The 20,334-nt window shown below is 39.6% G+C and overlaps 1 protein-coding gene across 1 annotated transcript in view; it reads right to left on the reverse strand.

Annotated features, from left to right (window-relative positions):
• LOC128643795 (thymidine kinase, cytosolic) overlaps positions 1-20,334 on the reverse strand; it is a 60,026-nt gene that overhangs the window by 36,702 nt on the left and 2,990 nt on the right. Inside the window, exons 2-4 of the mRNA XM_053696618.1 lie at positions 15,046-15,077; positions 14,775-14,888; positions 919-1,012 (exon numbers count right to left, since the gene is read on the reverse strand). Coding sequence (XP_053552593.1) covers positions 919-1,012; positions 14,775-14,888; positions 15,046-15,077 — 240 coding nt within the window. The remainder of the gene's footprint in view (positions 1-918; positions 1,013-14,774; positions 14,889-15,045; positions 15,078-20,334) is intronic.

Consider the following 20,334-nt stretch of genomic DNA (forward strand, 5'->3'; position numbering starts at 1 on the left):
AGAAAGCTGGTGCCAAGCTAATGTTAGATAATTCTGCACTATGTGCAGAATTATCCAACATTATTTGCTAGGTTTACTTTCCCTTTAATGTGCATATTAAAAACATACAGGTGGAGACAAACTTTATTTAATTGTCATTACATTTAACAAGCTGGGAGATGCTTTATGTCTGATTACATGTGTAATTGTATGAGAAACGACAGTGAGCGCATGTCGAGCGCATGTCCATGGCCGCTTTAAGAAGAAATTTCTACCTTAAAATGTGCATGCTTTTAATTAAGTAGTCATATTCCAAACATTCTTTTGAAACATGTGGAGTGTGATTACGTAATGTGCATATTGAGGTCGCAAATGTTGACAAGGGAGCTAATTTAGACAGCCCCCCTAACTTTGCAGACATTTAAACTTGCTGCACGGGTTATCTAAAATAGTAAATCTGCCGCAGAGATATTGGCAGCTGCAATTTACACTCACTGCTCTGTGAACTTATGTGCAGAGCTTTTAAGGTTAAGTTCACGGAGCAGTTAGTGTAAATTGCAGCTGCCAGATGTCTGCAGCACACAATTTATTATTTAGATAACCTGTGTAGCAAGTTTAAATAATGTCTGCGGAGCTGGGAGGCCAGGGACCAGCACACACTTTTTTCTTCCACAGTTCCTAAAAACTTCCCTATGTCATTAGTCACTGACTAGGGACTGTTGCCAAAGAACAAGCTGTGTGGGGAGTGTAAATTAGGTAGGCACACAGAGTTGATATCAACACTATCAGAACAGGGAATTATATACTTATTTTAACCCCTTTAGCTGTAAAATGTAATAAGTGTCAATGTCACTTTTTAGATATGCACACATTCTTGATTAAAATATTGTGTTAATTTTGACTACACTATCCGTTTTACTTTGAAATAGGAATACTTACAAACTGTCCCTCATCTATTCCTATCACAGAACAGGCCATAGCATCAGGAATAATGTCTTTGAGATTACATGTAGACACAGCTGCCATTGTTCTCCTGAAAAATGCCAAAAGTATAAAATGGTTTGCTGTATCAGATTCATGATAGTCCAATTTTTACATTAGTTTCCATTTAACACCCTAATTTATTTATATTATCAAAATACTCACAATCTTGTTATATGTAGAGGATCCAGCAACTAAATGAGCAGTGTTAATTTAGTCAACTAAAATGAGCATAAAACTAAAGAAATTCTGATGACTAAAATGGCATTTTAGTCAAAAGACTATGACTAAAACTAAATCAAAATTTGCTGTCAAAATTAAGTTTCTAAATCTGTCTGTACTGCATGTTTAAACCTTAATACAATAAATAATAACAGGTGTTATGTTTACTCCTGGCGTATATAATGAGTTTGGAAATTATAGAGAAATGCTGACATAATACATTACACTTTAACTAAACCCCTTATATTTTAGTAGACTAAAAGCAACTGAAGATTTAGTCGACTAATATCTACTGAAGATTTAGTCGACTAAAACAATTCAGATGACTAAAATACAACTAAAACGGCATTTTAGTCAAAAGACTAAAACTAAAGACTAAATTGAAATTTGCCGTCAAAATTAACACTGCTAATGAGCATGTGTAGAATATATACACACATTTTTTGCGTCACATGATACAGGGGCAGGGAAATTGAAGCAACTTTGAATTTGTCAGTATATATCTAACACTTATCTGAAATTCAAAGCAAGAACTATTGCATTGTCTTATGCATTTTTCTATTTGCAATTCTACTGTATTTATTGGCCCTTTAAGGTCACTTGTAAGTAGTTACTGTAAATATATAAATGAAGCAAGTGAGTGTTGTCCCCAGGACCTATTTAAATAGTCATCACTTAGCCGATTTTACTGAATATTAAAATCGTACATGAAATAAAATAGTTTTTTCAGATAAAAAAAGGTTTAAAATATAGGTTATCAAAATTTACTTAGTTCTCATAGTATTCTTTGTTGATGGGATACATAGTTAGGTACCATGCACATTTCTGGTGTAGTACATTATTTTTTTTAAAAATCCATGTTGCTCCAGTCATGCCTGCTCCTACATCTTCCAGCCTGCTTTTCAACAATACCAAGAGAATGAAGTAACTGGAAAGCTTTTTTTTTTTTTTTTAAAAAAAAAAAACCTCTGAAACAAAGAAAATTGCTTTATGTCCCGTTAAGCTAAAATGAAGCTATTCCCGCCCCCCCCCCCCCAATATTTGCACAGATGTTATGTTAATTTGTGCTCTGGATAGCTTAACATTTATAAATAAGTGTTATAAAGTAGCTGGGTTGGGGCAGTTTAATACTCTGCAATATTATAACGCCCCAGCTTGCAAAATTTTCTATCAAGAATACTGAATGAGAAGTCAACTTGTTCCTCCTAATGGGAATCTGTGTTCTTCCCCGGCACACAGACTGGCTTGCCATTGGCAGTTTGATCAACACATTTCACTTGCTCCTCTCCAGATCTGGTGGAGTCTCTGCAGCTCTATATTTGTTACATTGTGGTTTGTTTGCCCTATAGCTTCCTGTCTGTGCCACACTTTAGTCAGTAATATTAGTAAGCAGAGAATGAATTCACTGGGGGACCCTCTGAACGTTAGGGGAAGTTGATAACCACTTTGCACTTGTAAGACTGCGCAATTATCCACGGCACTAGTTGCTCTTAGAAAGCTAACCCAGTGTCCCAAAAATGGTTCCTTCGAATGGGAGAGGTGTAGAGCTGAAACCTTGACAACTGTTCCGTGTAAACTTCCAGGAGAGCTGCTTTATAGGCAGTGTCTGCAGCATGGTATGCAACAGGTGCAGGTCGTTTGAAAATAGTTAAAGTGATGGTAAACATGTATTTTAATGGTATACAGATACTAGTCAACTTACGACCTATGTGACTTATGCCCATCCGCACTTACGACCATGTGTTGTACTGAAGGCGGTGCTTGTGTGCACAAAGGCAAGGCGGTGCTTATGTGCACGACAAGTGTCTAAGCAGCAGCCTTTGCATAGGTCTCACCATGTCGCAGTCCAAAAGGCCATTAACGTGTAGCGGCAAAGAAGAGGAAAGCTCTTGATTTAGAGATAAAAACGTAAGTCAAAGCAGTATGATGAAGGTAACAAAAATGAACGTGATTGTGAAATACGAGTTTCATATCATGCACAATCATTAAGGACAAGAAACATACGTGAAGCGGTAAAAATGTTCTGCACCAATTAAAACAAAAAAATAGTCAAGGACCCATTCACGAAAGAAAATTTATGCTTACCTGATAAATTGATTTCTTCTACGATACGACGAGTCCACGGATTCATCCTTACTTGTGGTATATTATCCTCCTGCTAACAGGAAGTGGCAAAGAGCACCACAGCAAAGCTGTCTATATAGCTCCTCCCTTGACTCCACCCCCCAGTCATTCGACCGAAGGTATAGGAAGAAAAAGGAGAAACTAAAAAAAAAGTGCAGAGGTGACTGAAGTTTGAAAACAAAAACATAATCTGTCTAAAATGACAGGGAGGGCCATGGACTCGTATCGTAGAAGAAATCAATTTATCAGGTAAGCATAAATTTCCTTTTCTTCTACTAGATACGACGAGTCCACGGATTCATCCTTACTTGTGGGATAATACCAAAGCAACAGGACACGGATGAACGGGAGGGACAAGACAGATACCTAAACGGAAGGCACCACTGCTTGAAAAAAAACTTTTCTCCCAAAAATAGCCTCCAAAGAAGCAAAAGTATCAAATTTTTAAAATTTGGAAAAAGTATGAAGGGAGGACCAAGTTGCAGCCTTAAAAATCGGTTCAACAGAAGCATCGTTTTTAAAAGCCCATGTGGAAGCCATCGCTCTAGTAGAATGAGCCGTCATCTTTTCAGGAGGCTGCTGTCCAGCAGTCTCGTATGCCAGGCGGAAGAGGTAGCCGTAGCTTTGACCCCTACGCTTTCCAGAATAAACAATGAAAAGAGAAGATGTTTGACTGAAATCCTTGGTCGCTTGTAAGTAAAATTTCAAGGCACGAACCACGTCCAAGTTATGTAACAGACATTCCTTCTTAAATGAAGGATTAGGACATAAGGAAGGAACAACAATTTCCTGATTAAAATTCTTATTTGAAACAACCTTAGAACAAAACTTTTCAAGATAAAAGCTTAATATCCATGGAATGCATGGGTTCAAACGGAACCCCTTGAAGAACATTGAGAACTAAATTCAAACTCCATGGCGGAGCAATAGGTTTAAACACAGGCTTGATTCGGATTAAAGCCTGACAAAAAGACTGAACGTCCGGGACATCCTCCAGACGCTTGGCTAGTGTAGTAAAATTGACAAAGCAGAAATTTGTCCCTTTAAGGAACTAGCTGATAATCCCTTCTCCAATCCTTCTTTGGAAAAGGACAACATCCTAGGAATCCTAACCCTACTCCATGAGTAGCCCTTGGATTCTCACCAAGAATGATACTTACGCCATATCTTATGGTAAATATTTCTAGTGACATGCTTTCGAGCCTGAATCAAAGTATCAATGACTGACTCAGAATCTCCGCTTAGATAAAATCAAGCATTCAATCTCCAGGCAGTCAGCTGCAGAGAATTTAGATTTGGAAGTTGGAACGGACCTTGGATGAGAAGGTCCTGTCTCAATGGCAGTTTCACGGTGGCAGAGATAACATGTCCACTAGATCTGCATACCAAGTCCTGCGTGGCCACGCAGGCGCAATCAAGATTACTGAAGCTCTCTCCTGTTTGATTCTTGCACGACCAAGGTACTGCTAGAGCATCTATCAGTACAGCTTGGGGATCCTTTGACCTGGAACCGCAACAAGGAAGTTTGGCATTCTGACGAGATGCCATCAGATCCAATTCCGGTGTACCCCATTAATGAATCAATGACGCAAACACCTCCGGATGGAGCTCCCACGGATGAAAAGTCTGACAACTTAGAAAATCCGCTTCCCAGTTCTCTACTCCCGAGATATAGATTGCCGATTGAGGACAAGAGTGAGTCTCCGCCCATCGGATTATCTTTGAAACCTCTATCATCGCTAGAGAACTTTGTTCCCCCTTGATGATTGATATATGCTACAGTCATGATAGTGTGACTGGAATCTTATGAATTTGGCCAAGGCCAACTGAGGCCACGCCTGAAGCGCGTTGAATATTGCTCTCAATTCCAGAATATTGATTGGTAATAGGGACTCCTCCTGAGTCCAAACACCCTGAGCCTTTAGGGAATTCCAGATTGCACCCCAGCCCAAGAGGCTGGCGTCAGTCGTCACTATGACCCATGCTGGCCTGCGGAAACACATTCCCTGGGACAGATGATCCTGTGACAACCACCAAAGAAAAGAGTCTCTGTCAAGATTTATCGGAGGCGATAAATTCGCACAATCCCCATTCCACTGTCTGAGCATGCACAGCTGCATTGGTCTGAGATGAAAGCGAGCAAACAGAACGATGTCCATTGCCGCTACCATTAACCCAATGACCTCCATACACTGCGCCACTGATGGCCGAGGAATGGACTTTAGTGCTCGGCAAGTAGTTAGAATATTTGACTTTCTGACCACAGTCAGAAAAATTCTCATGTCTTCTGAGTTCCAAAGAATGGAACTTCTTGTTAGTGGAACTAGTAAACTCTTCTCTATATTCACTTTCCAACCGTGAGTTCTTAGAAATGCCAACACTATGTCAGTGTGACATTTGGTCAGGTGATAAATTGACGGCTGGATCAAAATATCATCCAGATAGGGCGCCACTGCTATGCCCCGCGGCCTGAGAACCGCCAGAATGTTCGTCCAGAAAGGCGAACCTTAGAAACTGATGATCCTTGTGGATAGGCATGTGAAGATACACATCCTTTAGGTCCACGGTGGTCAAATATTGACCCTCCTGGATCATTGGTAAAATTGTTCGTATAGTCTCCATCTTGAACGATGGGACTCTGAGAAATTTGTTTAGGCATTTGAGATCTAAAATTGGTCTGAAGGTTCCCTCTTTTTTGGGAACCACAGATTTGAGTAAAACCCCTGTCCCTGTTCTAGATTTGGAACTGGACAAGTTACCCCCATGGTATAGAGGTCTTTTACACAGCGTAAGAACGCCTCTTTTTGTCTGGTCTACAGACAAACGTGAAAGATGAAATCTCCCTCTTGGGAGAAAATCCTTGAATTCTAGCCGATACCCCTGGGTCACAATTTCTAATGCCCAGGGATCCTGAACATCCCTTGCCCAAGCCTGAGCGAAGAGAGAAAGTCTGCCCCCTCATGCTGTCTTGGTAGCAGCAGCAGGCTTCTTAACTTGTTTACCTTTATTCCAGGCCTGGTTAGGTCTCCAGACTGACTTGGATTGTGCAAAATTACCCTCCTGCTTTGTGGCGGAAGGGTCCACCTTTAAAGTTTCGAAAGGAACAAAGATTATTTTGTTTAGCCCTCATCTTAACAGTCTTATCCTGAGGTAGGGCATGACCTTTACCTCCAGTAATGTCAGAAATTATTTCCTTCAGTTCAGGCCCGAATAGGGTCTTGCCTTTAAAAGGAATAGCTAAAAGCTTAGATTTTGATGCTACATCAGCAGACCAAGATTTAAGCCATAACGCTCTACGCGCTAAAATGGCAAAGCCTGCATTTTTCGCTGCTAAATTTAGCCATTTGAAAAGTGGCATCAGCAATAAAGGAATTAGCTAGCTTGAGAGCCTTAATTCTATCAAAAATATCATCTAATGGGGTCTCAACCTTAAGAGACTCCTCTAGAGCCTCGAACCAAAAAGCTGCTGCAGTAGTAACTGGAACAATGCACGCTATAGGTTGTAGAAGAAAACCCTGATGAATAAACAATTTCTTTAAAAAGACCCTGTAATTTTTTATCCATAGGATCTTCGAAAGCACAACTGACCTCAATAGGTATAGTTGTACGCTTAGCTAGGGTAGAAATAGCTCCCTCCACTTTAGGGGCCGTCTGCCAGGAATCCCGAATGGTGTCAGATATGGGAAACATTTTCTTAAAAGGAGGAGGGGGAGAGAACCTGGTCTATCCCATTCCTTAGTAACAATGTCGGAAATTATTTTAGGGACTGGAAAAACATCAATGTAAGTAGGTACCTCTAGATATTTATCCATCTTACACAATTTCTCTGGTGGTATTACAATAGGGTCACAATCATCCAGTCTCGCTAAAACCTCCCGGAGTAACAGGCGGAGGTGTTCAAGCTTAAATTTAAAGGACATCACGTCCGAGTCTGTCTGAGGTAATACATATCCTGAATCTGAAAGCTCTCCCTCAGACAGCAATTCCCCGACCCCCAAATCAGAACACTGTAAGGGTACATCGGAAGTGGCCAATAAAGCATCAGAGGGCTCAGCATTTACCTTAATACCGGACCTACTGCTCTTACCTTGTAAACCTGGCAGTTTAGATAATACCTCTGTAAGGGCAGTAGACATAACAGCAGCCATATCTTGCAGAGTAAAAGAATTAGACGCACTAGAAGTACTTGGCGTCGCTTGAGTGGGCGTTAGAGGTTGTGTCACTTGGGGAGAATTGGATGGCATAATCTGGTTCTCTTCAGACTGAGAATCATCTTTATCACTTAAAGGGACAGTCTAGGCCAAAATAAACTTTCATGATTCAGATAGAGCATGTAATTTTAAACAATTTTCCAATTTACTTTTATCACCAATTTTGCTTTGTTCTCTTGGTATTTTCTTAGTTGAAAGCTTAACCTAGGAAGTTCATATGCCAATTTCTTAGACCTTGAAGCCCACCTCTTTCAGATTGCATTTTAACAGTTTTTCACCACTAGAGGGTGTTAGTTCTCGTATTTCATATAGATAACACTGTGCTCTTGCACGAGAAGTTATCTGGGAGCAGGCACCGATTGGCTAGACTGCAAGTCTGTCAAAAGAACTGAAAAAAAAGGGGCAGTTTGCAGAGGCTTAGATACAAGATAATCACAGAGGTTAAAAGTATATTAATATAACTGTTTTGGTTATGCAAAACTGGGAAATGGGTAATAAAGGAATTATCTATCTTTTAAAACAATAAATTCTGGTGTAGACTGTCCCTTTAAAATATGCTCTTTGCAATGTAAGGCCCTTTCAGTAGGGTTCCACAATGGCTTCTAAACACAGAGCATTGACTTTCCTCGATGTCAGACATGTTGAACAGGCTAGTAATAACCACAAAAAGTCTTGAACACTTTATTGAAAAAACAATAAATTTTGAAAAACGGCACTGCGCCTTTAAGAAGTAAAAAAAGCGCACAATTTTTCCAAATCTGGTTTAAAATGCTAAAACGCTCACAATTTTTGCATATATCTTTCTTATATTGTAGCCTAAGATTGCACCACAAGTAAGGGACAAATCAACCCTCTATAAGCAAAACGTTATTCCAAAAAAATTAAATTAACAACCCTCTGCACCTCGCCACAACTCTGCTGTGGCGCCTACCTGCCCTCAGGGGTCTGAAAAATCTCCCTATGACTCAGTTAGGCTATGTCTTCAGTTTGGGCCCAACTGGAGCCGAAGTTTGCTGCCTTCATGTGAAAATCAACTGCGCATCTGAGGTGCGAAAATTAGGCCCCGCCCATCATATGCGATGTCTCCCAGCCTAAAAAAAAACGCTATGAAGTGGTATAGGAACTAGCCATATGGGTACTTGCTACCCAAATAAATGTATAAGCCTTGTGAAAACTTCCAGTATAATGCCCAGTAACAGTGAACATAAAAAAACGTTTCTGCCATAAAAATGTTATTTTGCCCCAGTGTAACCATGCTGCCATCCTTTGCTGCATTTAGCCCAAAAACATTCACACACAGGTCTCCAGTAATAAACTACTGAACATACCTCAATGCTTGTAGCATGAAAAACGTTCCCCCACTGAAGCTTCTCTAGTACTCCTCAGCCATTCTGTAGGAACTCATCTGGTTCTTAGTGACAACTGCTAAGATCATAAACCTCCAGGCAGAAATCTTCTTTCATCTACTGCCTGAGTAAAAATAGTACTCACCGGTACCATTTAAAATAAAAAAAGTCTTGCTTGAAGAAAATAAAAACTATCATTGCAAAACCTCTCACTTTACCTCTTCCTATTACTAGTATAGGCAAAGAGACTGACTGGGGGGTGGAGTCAAGGGAGGATAATATCCCACAAGTAAGGATGAATCAGTGGATTCGTATCTAGTAGAAGAAACTAACAATTCAGATGAAGGCTAAAAGTGAGACTTTAAGGAGAAAGCTGGTGAGGATTACAAAGAGAATTTCCAGGCAAGCACTGGGTGGTTTAGAAGTTGTAGAAGAAAATTGTTGGCATAATGTGCAGGTTTCAGGAGAAGCAGCAAGTGCAGATTCAGAAGCCACTGCAAAGTTCAGAGACATTTTGGATGAATTAATACAAGAGGGAGGGTATTTACCTGAACAAATATTCAACGTTGATGAAACACGTCTGTTCTGGAAACAGATGCCCGAGCACACCTACATTCATCAAGAAGCAAAAACCATGCCAGGATTTAACCCCTTAATGACCACAGCACTTTTCCATTTTCTGTCCGTTTAGGACCAAGGCTATTAACATTTTTGCGGTGTTTGTGTTTAGCTGTAATTTTCCCTCTTACTCATTTACTGTACCCACACATTATATACCGTTTTTCACGCCATTAAATGGACTTTCTAAAGATACCATTATTTTCATCATCGTATAATTTTACTATATAAAAAATAAATTATGAAATGAGAAAAAATAGAAAAAAAAAAAAAAAAAAAAAAAAAAGACACCTTTCTAACTTTGACCCCCAAAATCTGTAACATATCTACAACCCCCAAAAAAAACACCCATACTAAAAAGTTTCTAAATTTTGTCCTGAGTTTACAAATACCCAATGTTTACATGTTCTTTGCAAGTTATAGGGCCATAAATACAAGTAGAACTTTGCTATTTCCAAACCATTTTTTTTTTCAAAATTAGCGCTAGTTACATTAGAACACTAATATCTTTCAGGAATCCCTGAATATCCATTGACATGTATATATTTTTTTTAGTAGACATCCCAAAGTATTGATCTAGGCCAATTTTGGTATATTTCATGCCACCATTTCACCGCCAAATGCGATCAAATACAAAAAATCATTCACTTTTTCACACAAACTTTCTGTTTCTCACTGAAATTATTTACAAACAGCTTGTGCAATTATGGCATAAATGGTTGTAAATTTTTCTCTGGGATCCCCTTTGTTCAGAAATAGACATATATGGCTTTGGCGTTGCTTTTTGATAATTAGAAGGCCGCTAAATGCCACTGCACCACACGTGTATTATGCCAAGCAGTTAAAAGGTTAATTAGGGAGCATGTAGGAAGCTTTTTGGGGTAATTTAGCTTTAGTGTAGTAGACAACCCCAAGTATTGATCTAGGCCCATTTTGGTATATTTCATGCCACCATTTCACCGCCAAATGCGATCAAATTAAAAAAAAAAAAGTTAATTTTCACAATTTTACGTTTCTCACTGAAATCATTTACTAACAGCTTGTGCAATTATGGCACAAATGGTTGTAAATGCTTCTCTGGGATCCCCTTTGTTCAGAAATAGCAGACATATGACTGGCGTTGCTTTCTGGTAATTAGGCCGCTAAATGCTGCTACGCATCACACGTGTATTATGGCTAGCAGTGAAGGGGTTAATTAGGTAGTTTGTAGGGAACTTGCAGGGTTAATTTTAGTTTTAGTGTAGAGATCAGCCTCCCCACATCAGACCCCCTGATCCCTCCCAAACAGCTCCCTTCCCTCCCCCACAATTGTCCCCGCCATCTTAAGTACTGGCAGAAAGTCTGCCAGTACTAAAAAAAGTTTGTTTGTTTTTTAAAATTATTTTAGCATATTTACATATGCTGCGGTGTAGCATCCCCCCTTAGCCCCCAAAACAGCTCTCTAACCATCCCCATCTGCCTTATTGGGGCCGGTCTGCCAGTATCCAGTTGCAAAAAAAAAAGTTTTTTTTTCTGTAGTGTAGCTTCCACCCCCCCCCCCACAGGCCAACCCCCACCACCTGCCTGATCATTTTTCTAATTTTATCGTAATTTTTAACTACAACTTTTTGTGTAGTGTAGCGGTTCCCACCCGCTCCCTCTCTGTGCCCGCGTGCGCCCCCGCTCACATCACCAGGGCCATCGATGGCCGCCACTCGCCTCCCATGATACCGGCCATCGATGTCCAGTGCAAAGAGGGCCACAGAGTGGCTCTGCATTGGATGGCCATACAAGGTTATTGCAGGATGCCTCCATATCGAGGCATCACTGCAATAACCGGAAAGCAGCTGGAAGCGAGCAGGATCTCTTCCAGCTGCTTTCCACACAGAGGACGTGCAGGGTACGTCCTCAGGCGTTAACTGCCTTTTTTTATTTTTGGAGGACGTACTCTGCACGTCAATCGTTAAGGGGTTAAAGCATTCAAGAATCCGGTAAGCTTGTTACGGGGAGGAAAATATTTTGGTTTTAAGCTTAAGCCATTTCTTATCTATCGCTCAGAAAACCCACGTGCATTTAAAAACATTAATAAGCACACGCTGCCTGTGTATTACTGGTCAAATGCTAAATCGTGGATGACTCAGACATTGTTCACAGACTGGTTTGTTAACTGTTTCATTCCCCAAGTTCGTGAATATTGCTAAGGAAAAGTAATCCATTTTAATGATTTTAGACAACACACCTAGACATCCACCACACCTGGGCAATGTTAATCCTGATGCAAAAGTGGTTTATTTGCCACCCAGCAACCGATGGACCAAGGGGCAATTGCCACGTTTAAAGCATACTACTCAGATCTACATTCTCCCAAGCCATAGCTGCTACAGATGCTGATGAGGACATAACGTTGCATGATTTTTGGAAAAGTTATAACATTCTTCAGTGCATAAAAAATATTGCAGCAGCGTGGGAGGATGTAACAAAAGTACATGAACGGAATTTGGAAAAAGTGCCTAAAACGGTATGTGAACAGATTTGAAACAGGAAGAGCTCAATGAAAATTTGAGAAAACGTTGTGAGATTTGCAAACAATCTTGAATTGGAATGTGAAGTGGAAAATGTAGAAGAGCTGTTAGATTATGAGTCAAAAGAACTTTTAAAATGAAGATCTAATAGAACTGGAAGCAGAGAGTTTGAGGAAAAAAAGGAGGGAGGAAGACAAAGAAGAGCCAGAGAAGAAATTCACTGCAAAGTGGTTGGCTAAAGGTTTTACATTGCTAAATAAAGCCGTCTGTTTTGAAAACATGGACCAGAATGTTGAAAGATTTAACACGTTGGCGCTCTACAAATACACAACAGTCAAATTCAGGATGCTGTGTGCGGCTATTGTGAAATCTAGGAGGAAAAGAAACAAACAAAACAAAACAAAAAAAAAACACCATTTCAAACAAATCTCAGCATGTTTTTTGAAAAGAACACTGCATCTGAAACTCCTCCAGCCTCAACTCACCAAGATGATAACTGATGATTTGCAGTCAAGTATGAATCAAGAGTGATTACTGTACCGTATATTTAACTGTAAAATTTTGCAAGTACAGTAAAAGAAAAAATTAAGCTCAGTTATTTTACTTTAAACTTTTCAGAAATAAAGTAAGTGTTAAAGTTCCTGCAAAGTACTGTACAAGTACAGCAAATGTTATTTTATTGTTTGCACAGTACAGTAAATGTTATTGTTTGCACAGTACATGTTTATTTATTCATACTGTATTACTAAAGGTATTTAAAACAACTCTGGTGAAAGTTATTAATCATGAAATATCTGCCCCACACCCTACAATAGACCATATTTGCATGCCATATATATTGGCCGACTTCCAACCAAATTGTCTTACGACCGGAAGGTCAGAACGTAACGCGGTCGTAAGTTGACGAGTATCTGTAATCATAATACCTCCACTAGCTAAAACGCAATTTTTTTTTTAATTCACTTTATATTTTGTACTTTTATTCTTTGCATTGCAACATTTAACTCCACCCCCATGCTTTACATTATACTACGGAACCGACGTGTATTGCGGTCCCATCCGCTCTACACGTCAGAGCCTATGCGCACTCCCAAAAGGGATGTCAAACAGCGCGTGTGAGGATCTGATGTATGCGAGAAAACATTGAATCACACGATTCAAAATTTACCAATTTCAACATACCAGAGTGATCCGCAATTGAGCAAGCAATCATCCCCAAATGTGATTAACAAGCATTTTATGGTAATTGTTGGCCCAACAGTCAGAGCGATGTGTATCATTTGCGCTCTATTGTCCAGGCGTGAAATGGTCTCATTGAAGTCTGTCAAATGACAGGCTTATTTATTGGAGGATGATGAAACTTGGACAATATGCAATCATAAGGGGCTGGAAAGCAATCGCATCAGAAAGACTATTACAATTGTCTTTACATTGACATGTGTTAATAAAATTTTGAATACAGATTTTAAATCTCAACGATCATATTTACACAATATAAACCAGAGTATACCATCACTAAGTAGAAAAGAAAAAAGCGGATCCATCCAATACTTTCCAAAACTGACTTTATTGTAACAGTTTTCTTTCACAGATAGCCGTTGATGATATCATGTTAGGAGTTAAACCCCTCTGGGACTAGTGTCTTAAAGATAAATATCCAGTATGCCTCTTGCTTTTTTAGAGCATTCAGCCTGTCACCACCTCTGTGTGACTTTTGAATATGTTCAATGGCTGACCAGCTGAAAGTGCTTAGATCTTGGTTGTGTTCCTCTATAAAGTGGGATGCAAGAGCAGAGCAAGATACATCATTCTCTATATATGAGATGTGCTCTCGAATTAGAGTTCTTACATCGCTTGTTGTCATTCCAATATACTGTTTTTTATGCTCTGTGCATTCAACTAAATAGATTACATGGTCAGTAGAACATTTTATACAGCCTTTAATATCGTATTCTAAACCAGTAGTATATGACTTACAGGTTTTAGTTACTTTGATATAGCCACATGCTCTGCATCTTCTACATTTATACACTCCATTAGTATGCAACCAAGAACTTCCTGTATACCATCACCAACTGTTCCCTATACACAGACCAATTTTTTTCACTTTCTGCGATGAGTATTTTTTTTTAGTGAAATGTTTCTGCAGGTCATTTTTAAATAAAATTCCATTTTAAATTAAGCAGTTATACTAAAGCACCAGAACAATTGCAATGTGTTTGTTAACTGGAGAATAAAGCCATTTTTAAAGTTTTAGAATATATCGTAGTATTTAAAAATTGCATTGTAAATTAGCTGCAGACAAAAAAAAAAATAAAAAAAAAAAATTGTAAAATGTATCTTGAATAAATTGGTTTCCTTTTCTCTTCCTCTAACATAAAAGTGTAGTATTAAAAAAGGTGCATTGCTCATACGAACGTCTTCCATTCAGAAAAAAAAAAAAAAAAACAGCCCTACAGACTGGGAAAGGCTAGGGGGGCGGGTTTGACAATAATCCCCGAGAGCCAGTCAACAATCAATGCACTGCAGCCAGAGCACAGCTCCGTTTGAAAAGAACAGCCTAATGTGAAGCAGTGCTGCAAAGTTAAAGCGCTAACAGTTCCTGTATGTTTCCGGTTCTTTCTGCAGACATGCTGCATTTTCTGCGAGGACATCTCAGATCACTATTTTCTGCCTTGGGAATACACACACACACAATATGCCCCCATCCGGGTACTTCATAATGCCACCCGGCTAACAACATTTACTGGGGAGAACACTGGGGATGAAAGTGCCCCAAAAAGGCTACTTACTGGTCATGTGTTGCAAGACACTCTTTGCTGTAACGTGTGTCCTTAGCATATTTTATTACCAGGCATTTGTACTGGGCAATCTGAAATCTTCTGACTCGGCGCATGAGCTCTGTGCTATAAAACAAAATATGCAGATATGAAGAGAACGGTTAACATTGCTCCATTTACACACAAAAAAACAAAACCACCACAACTTTAGGTATAAAGCACAGGACCCAGCCACAATCAAATTAAGTATGGGGGGGCGCGACGACGCACACATACATCTCACCTCTTTCCAGAAAACATTGGGCCAAATATCACCTGTAATACAAAAAAAAAAAAAAAAAAAAAAAAGTTAAACTTCACACTTTGAGGCACCATCGAAATACATGCAGTTTACACTATATTGGTTTAGGCATTTTGTAGGCAATGTAAGAGAAAAAAAAACAAACAAACAAAAACCCCAATCACTATTGCTCATTTTAAGTTTCCTTATTAGGCCCTTTTTTATGCTTACCAGATAAATTCCTTTCTTTCCTGGCAGGGAGAGTCCATGACTTCATTCCTTACTGTTGGGAAATACAACACCTGGCCACCAGAAGGAGGCAAAGACACCACACAGCCAAACGCTTAACCACATCCAGATTGTGAAGCAAACGTTCCTTCGCTGAAGCATTGGGACACAAGGAAGGAACAACAATCTCTTGCTTGACGTTACGATCTAACACCACCTTAGGAAGGAAACCTAACCTAGTAAGTAAAACCGCCTTATCGGCATGAAAAACAAAGTGAGGTGGGTCACACTGAAAAAGTAGAGATCGTAGAGACTCTGCGGGCAGAGGCAATGGCTAATAGAAACAAAACTTTCCAAGATAAGTTACTGGCATATAAACCCTTCTCCAAACCTTCCTGGAGAAGATAAAAATTCTGGTAACCTTTACGTTATGCCAAGAAAAACCACGCTCCTCACACCAGTACAGGTAAGATCTTCATACCTTATGGTAGATGCACAGAGTAACCGTCTTAAGAGTTTAAATCAAAGTGTCCGACACCCTCAGAGAATCCTCTCCTGGCTAGGAGTAAGCGTTCAATCGCCACGCATTCAGCCTCCGAGAATCTAGATTTTGATGTAGGAAGGGACCCTGTATTAACAGGTCCCTGTGACAAGGTAGCCTCCACGGGAGAAGAGGACATGCAACAAGGGACAGTCAAGTCCAAAAAAAAAAAAAAAACCAACAAAAAGTCTGTTTTAAATAGGGCATGCAATTTTAAACAACTTCCCAATTTACTTTTATCACCAATTTTGCTTTGTTATCTTGGTATTCTTAGTTGAAAGCTAAAACTAAGAGGTTCATATGCTAATTTCTTAGACCTTGAAGACTGCCTCTAATCTGAATACATTTTGACCACTAGAGGGCATTAGTTCACATGTTTCATATAGATAACATTGAGCTCATGCACATAAAATGACCTAGGACTGAGCACTGATTGGCTAAACTGCATGTCTGTCAAAAGAACTGAAATAAGGGGGCAGTCAGCAGAAGTTTAGATACAAGATAATTACAGGAGGTAAAATGTGTATTATTATAACTGTGTGGTTATGCAAAACTGGGGAATGGGTAATAAAGGGATTATCTTTCTTTTTAAATAACAAATTCTGGTGTTGACTGTCCCTTTAAACAAATTTCTAATTTATGCCTATTATCAAATTTTCTTCATTCTCTTGGTATCGTTCTTTGAAAAGCAAGAATGCAAGTTTAGATGCCGGCCCATTTTTGGTTCACAACCTGGAATGTTATAGCTGATTGGTGAATAAATTCACCCACCAAAGTGCTGTCCCGGGTCTGAACCAAAAATTGGCTGGCTCCTTAGCTTAGATGCCTGTTTCAACAAAAGATAGCAAGAGAACGAAGAAAAATTCATAATAGGAGTAAATTAGAAAGTTGCATGCTCTATCTGAATGAAATTCAGAAAAATTGAGTTTAACCCCTTTGCGACCAAGGACGTGCCAGGTACGTCCTACAAAAAACTACCCTTAAGCCACCAAAGACGTGCCTAGCATGTCCTCTGGCGTTTGAAGCTCGACTGAGGCATCACTGCAATCCCCTTTTTTACCCACCGATGCAGGGAGGGCCACTCTGCATCGGCCATCGATGTTGCTGATCGTTGGTGGGTGGGAGCTGTAGCAGGGAGGTGGGTGGGCGCCCCATTGATGGTCCGGGATCAGTTTGCGCGGTGCTGCGGGAGTGCGTCACATTTACCTGATTGCAATGTATGGGAAGGAGGGACAGAGGGGGAATACATGGTTTTGCAAGGGATCTGGGAGGGCAGCTACACTACATAATTTTTTATTTTTTTTTAATAAAGAAAAATAAATTATTTGGGGCATATTTGGTACTGGCAGAAAGCTGCCAGTACCCAAGATGGTGGCAAACAAGTAGAGGGTTAGAGAGATGTATGGGGGGGGGGGGAGAATCAGGAAGGTTGGGGGCTAAGGGGGAATCCATCACTGCAGTATGAATATAAAAAAGTATATAAATGCCTTTTATGTTAGTACTGGCAGACCTTCTGCCAGTACTTAAGATGGCGGTGACAATTGTGAGGTGGGGGAGGGAAGAGAGCCAAGAACTAAATAATTTCAGTGAGAAACCTAAAAATGCAAAATGGCATGAAATATACCAAAATGGGCCTAGATTAATACTTTGGGTTGTCTACATTAAAGCTAAAATTAACCCTACAAGCTCCCTAATTAACCCCTTCACTGCTGGGCATAATGTGCGGTGATCAGCGACATTTAGCTGCCTTCTAATTACCAAAAAACAATGCCAAAGCCATATATTTCTGAACAAAGGGATCACAGAGAAACATTTACAACCATTTGTGCCATATATATTTCACAAGCTGTTTGTAAATCATTTCAGTGAGAAACCTAAAGTTGTGAAAAAGTGAACAATTTTTTTAATTATTTGATCGCAGTTGGCGGTGAAATGGTGGCATGAATTATACCAAAATGGGCCTAGAATACACATACGTCAAGGGATATTCAGGGATTCCGGACAGATATCAGTGTTACAACATAACTATCGCTAATTTTGAAGAAAAAAAAAAGTTTGGAAATAGCAAAGTGCTACTTGTATTTAGTGCCCTATAACTTGCAAAAAAAAGCAAAGAACATGTAAAAATTGGGTATTTCTAAACTCAGGACAAAATTTAGAAACTATTTAGCATGGGTGTTTTTTGGTGGATGTAGATGTGCAACAGATTTTGGGGGTCAAGGTTAGAAAGAAAGTGGATTTTATATAGTAAATTATTAGATATGATGAAAAAAGTCTATTTAATGGCAGGAAAAAATGGTATATAAATGTGTGGGTACAGTAAATGATTAAGAGGAAAATTAACGCTAAACACAAACACCGCAGAAATTTAAAAATAGCTCTGGTCCCAAACAGTCAGAAAATTGAAAAGTGGTCTGGTCACTAAGGGGTTAACTCTGCTTGAGGGTCCCTCAATCTCGACCCGTACCTGGGCAGTTTGGCATTGAGACGAGAGGCCATGAGATCTGTCTCCGGAATCCTCCATCTGCTGCAAACACATAAGGGAGGAGTGACCATTCCCCCGCAATATGGATCATTGACAGCATACAATTGTGAGCTTCTATCCATTCTAAGATTTGGGACACCTCCCTCATCGCTAAGGAACTCCTCGTTCCTCCTTGATGGTATGATGTAGGTGACCGTGGTTATATTGTTAGCGCTCTACAAATTAATAACTGATTGGAATCAGATAAACTGGGACACTCAGATTGGGCCAAGCCTTCAGCTTATTGAAGATAGCCTGCAATTCCAAAATATTGATTGGAAGAGTGGACTCCTGAGTCCACAAACCTTGTGCCTTCTTGGCACCCCAGACTGCTTCCTAGCCCAAAAGGTTGGCGTCTGTAGTCACAATCGTGCCTCGAGACAGGTGATCTTGACAAAGCCACCAAGTTAGGACAGGTCCAAATGATCGCTGTTTCATTGTCTCAGCATACATAGTTGTTGAGGTCTGAGACTGAATCTGGCAAAGGGAATACTGTCCATACAAGACACCATGAGTCCAATCACCTCCATACATTGGGCCACTGAATGTCTTAAAGCAGCCTGGAGGGCAAGGAATGCTGAGGTCAGCTTGTGATTTTTAGTGTTAAGACATAGGTAAAGCGCTATGTGTAAAGGCTACGAACCCCCAACTATGTAGTACCTATACATGGAGAGTACTAGGGATAGTTCCTGGACTGTTTTTAGTGTCTAAATCACTTATGTGGACTGCAGCACCCCTCCATTGTATCGTACCAGCTTGCTGAGGCCTACCTCACAGAATGCTGATGCAGGAAAGACCATCCAGTGCAAGTAAATATTTTGCAGAGGATACTTGCAGATAAACCAGCAATCCCTCGGGTGAAAGCTAAGACAGGGTCCCTGTGATGCCTAAGAGATTTACCCTTAAGAGTACTCCTTTGCCCATGCTCTACTCAGAATCATGGAGACATTATCCTTAAGTCTTCCCTGAGTAAAGATGTAAGAGGGGTACTGGGTCTCAAGTCAGGTCTGAGCTCCCAATAAAATGATTAGATAGAAAATATAATCTTGCTTGCAGTGCACTTCTCTACACCTCTTTTCAGAGGCCAAGAACAAACTGATTGGGGAAGAGGAGGTGGGAGGGATTAAGCACTTGTGAATGTTCTTGACCTCCTAGTGGCAGGAAATATATCCCACATGTCATGGACACTTATTGACTCCTCTTATGGAAAGAGGATATAGAGAATATATATATATATATATATATATATATATATATATATATATATATATATATATATATATATATATATATATATATATATATATATATATATATATATATATATATATATATATATATATATATATAACACACACATTTGCGCCTGCATGTGTAGGAGTATGACTGCATGTGTCTATCTACATTGGTGCATGAACAAAAAAAAAAAAAAAAGGCATTCCCTAATACTATGCAGCAGCTGTAAGTTTTAAAATGACTATTTGATTAAGAAAAAAACCTAAAAATAAATGTGAAAAAGTTAAAGGGGCAGAAAGCATTAAAATTAGGAGAGGACTGAGCTGTCGGGCAAATAGGTCTTGGATCGAAGGCCTGGCACATAGGGGGGCTTGCCAGAGGAGATACTGGCCCCACCAGCCACCCTAAAGCTGCTCTTTGTGTGCTAACTCCATTCACATTCATTTAAAAAAGCTAGTGCAGTGCCGACAGCTGAGCTATGCTAGCAGTTGTGAATATTTAGGAATGATTGGCAGCAGGCAGGCAAATTTTAGTATTGGGAATGCACTAGCAGTACCTAAGCAGTTAGAGATCTGTAGAGTGTAATTGTGTCTTCGTATAATTTCATAACCAAACCAAAGAAAATTATTCTCTAATTTAAAAAGGATACTAAACCCAATTTTATTTATATAATGATTCAGATAGAGCATGCAATTTGAAGTTACTGTCTAATTTACTCTCATTAACAATTTCTTTGTTCTCTTGCTATCTATTTAAAAAGCAG

The sequence above is a fragment of the Bombina bombina genome, unplaced genomic scaffold, assembly GCF_027579735.1.
Source record: "Bombina bombina isolate aBomBom1 unplaced genomic scaffold, aBomBom1.pri scaffold_518, whole genome shotgun sequence".
In the NCBI taxonomy this organism is placed as follows: domain Eukaryota; kingdom Metazoa; phylum Chordata; class Amphibia; order Anura; family Bombinatoridae; genus Bombina; species Bombina bombina.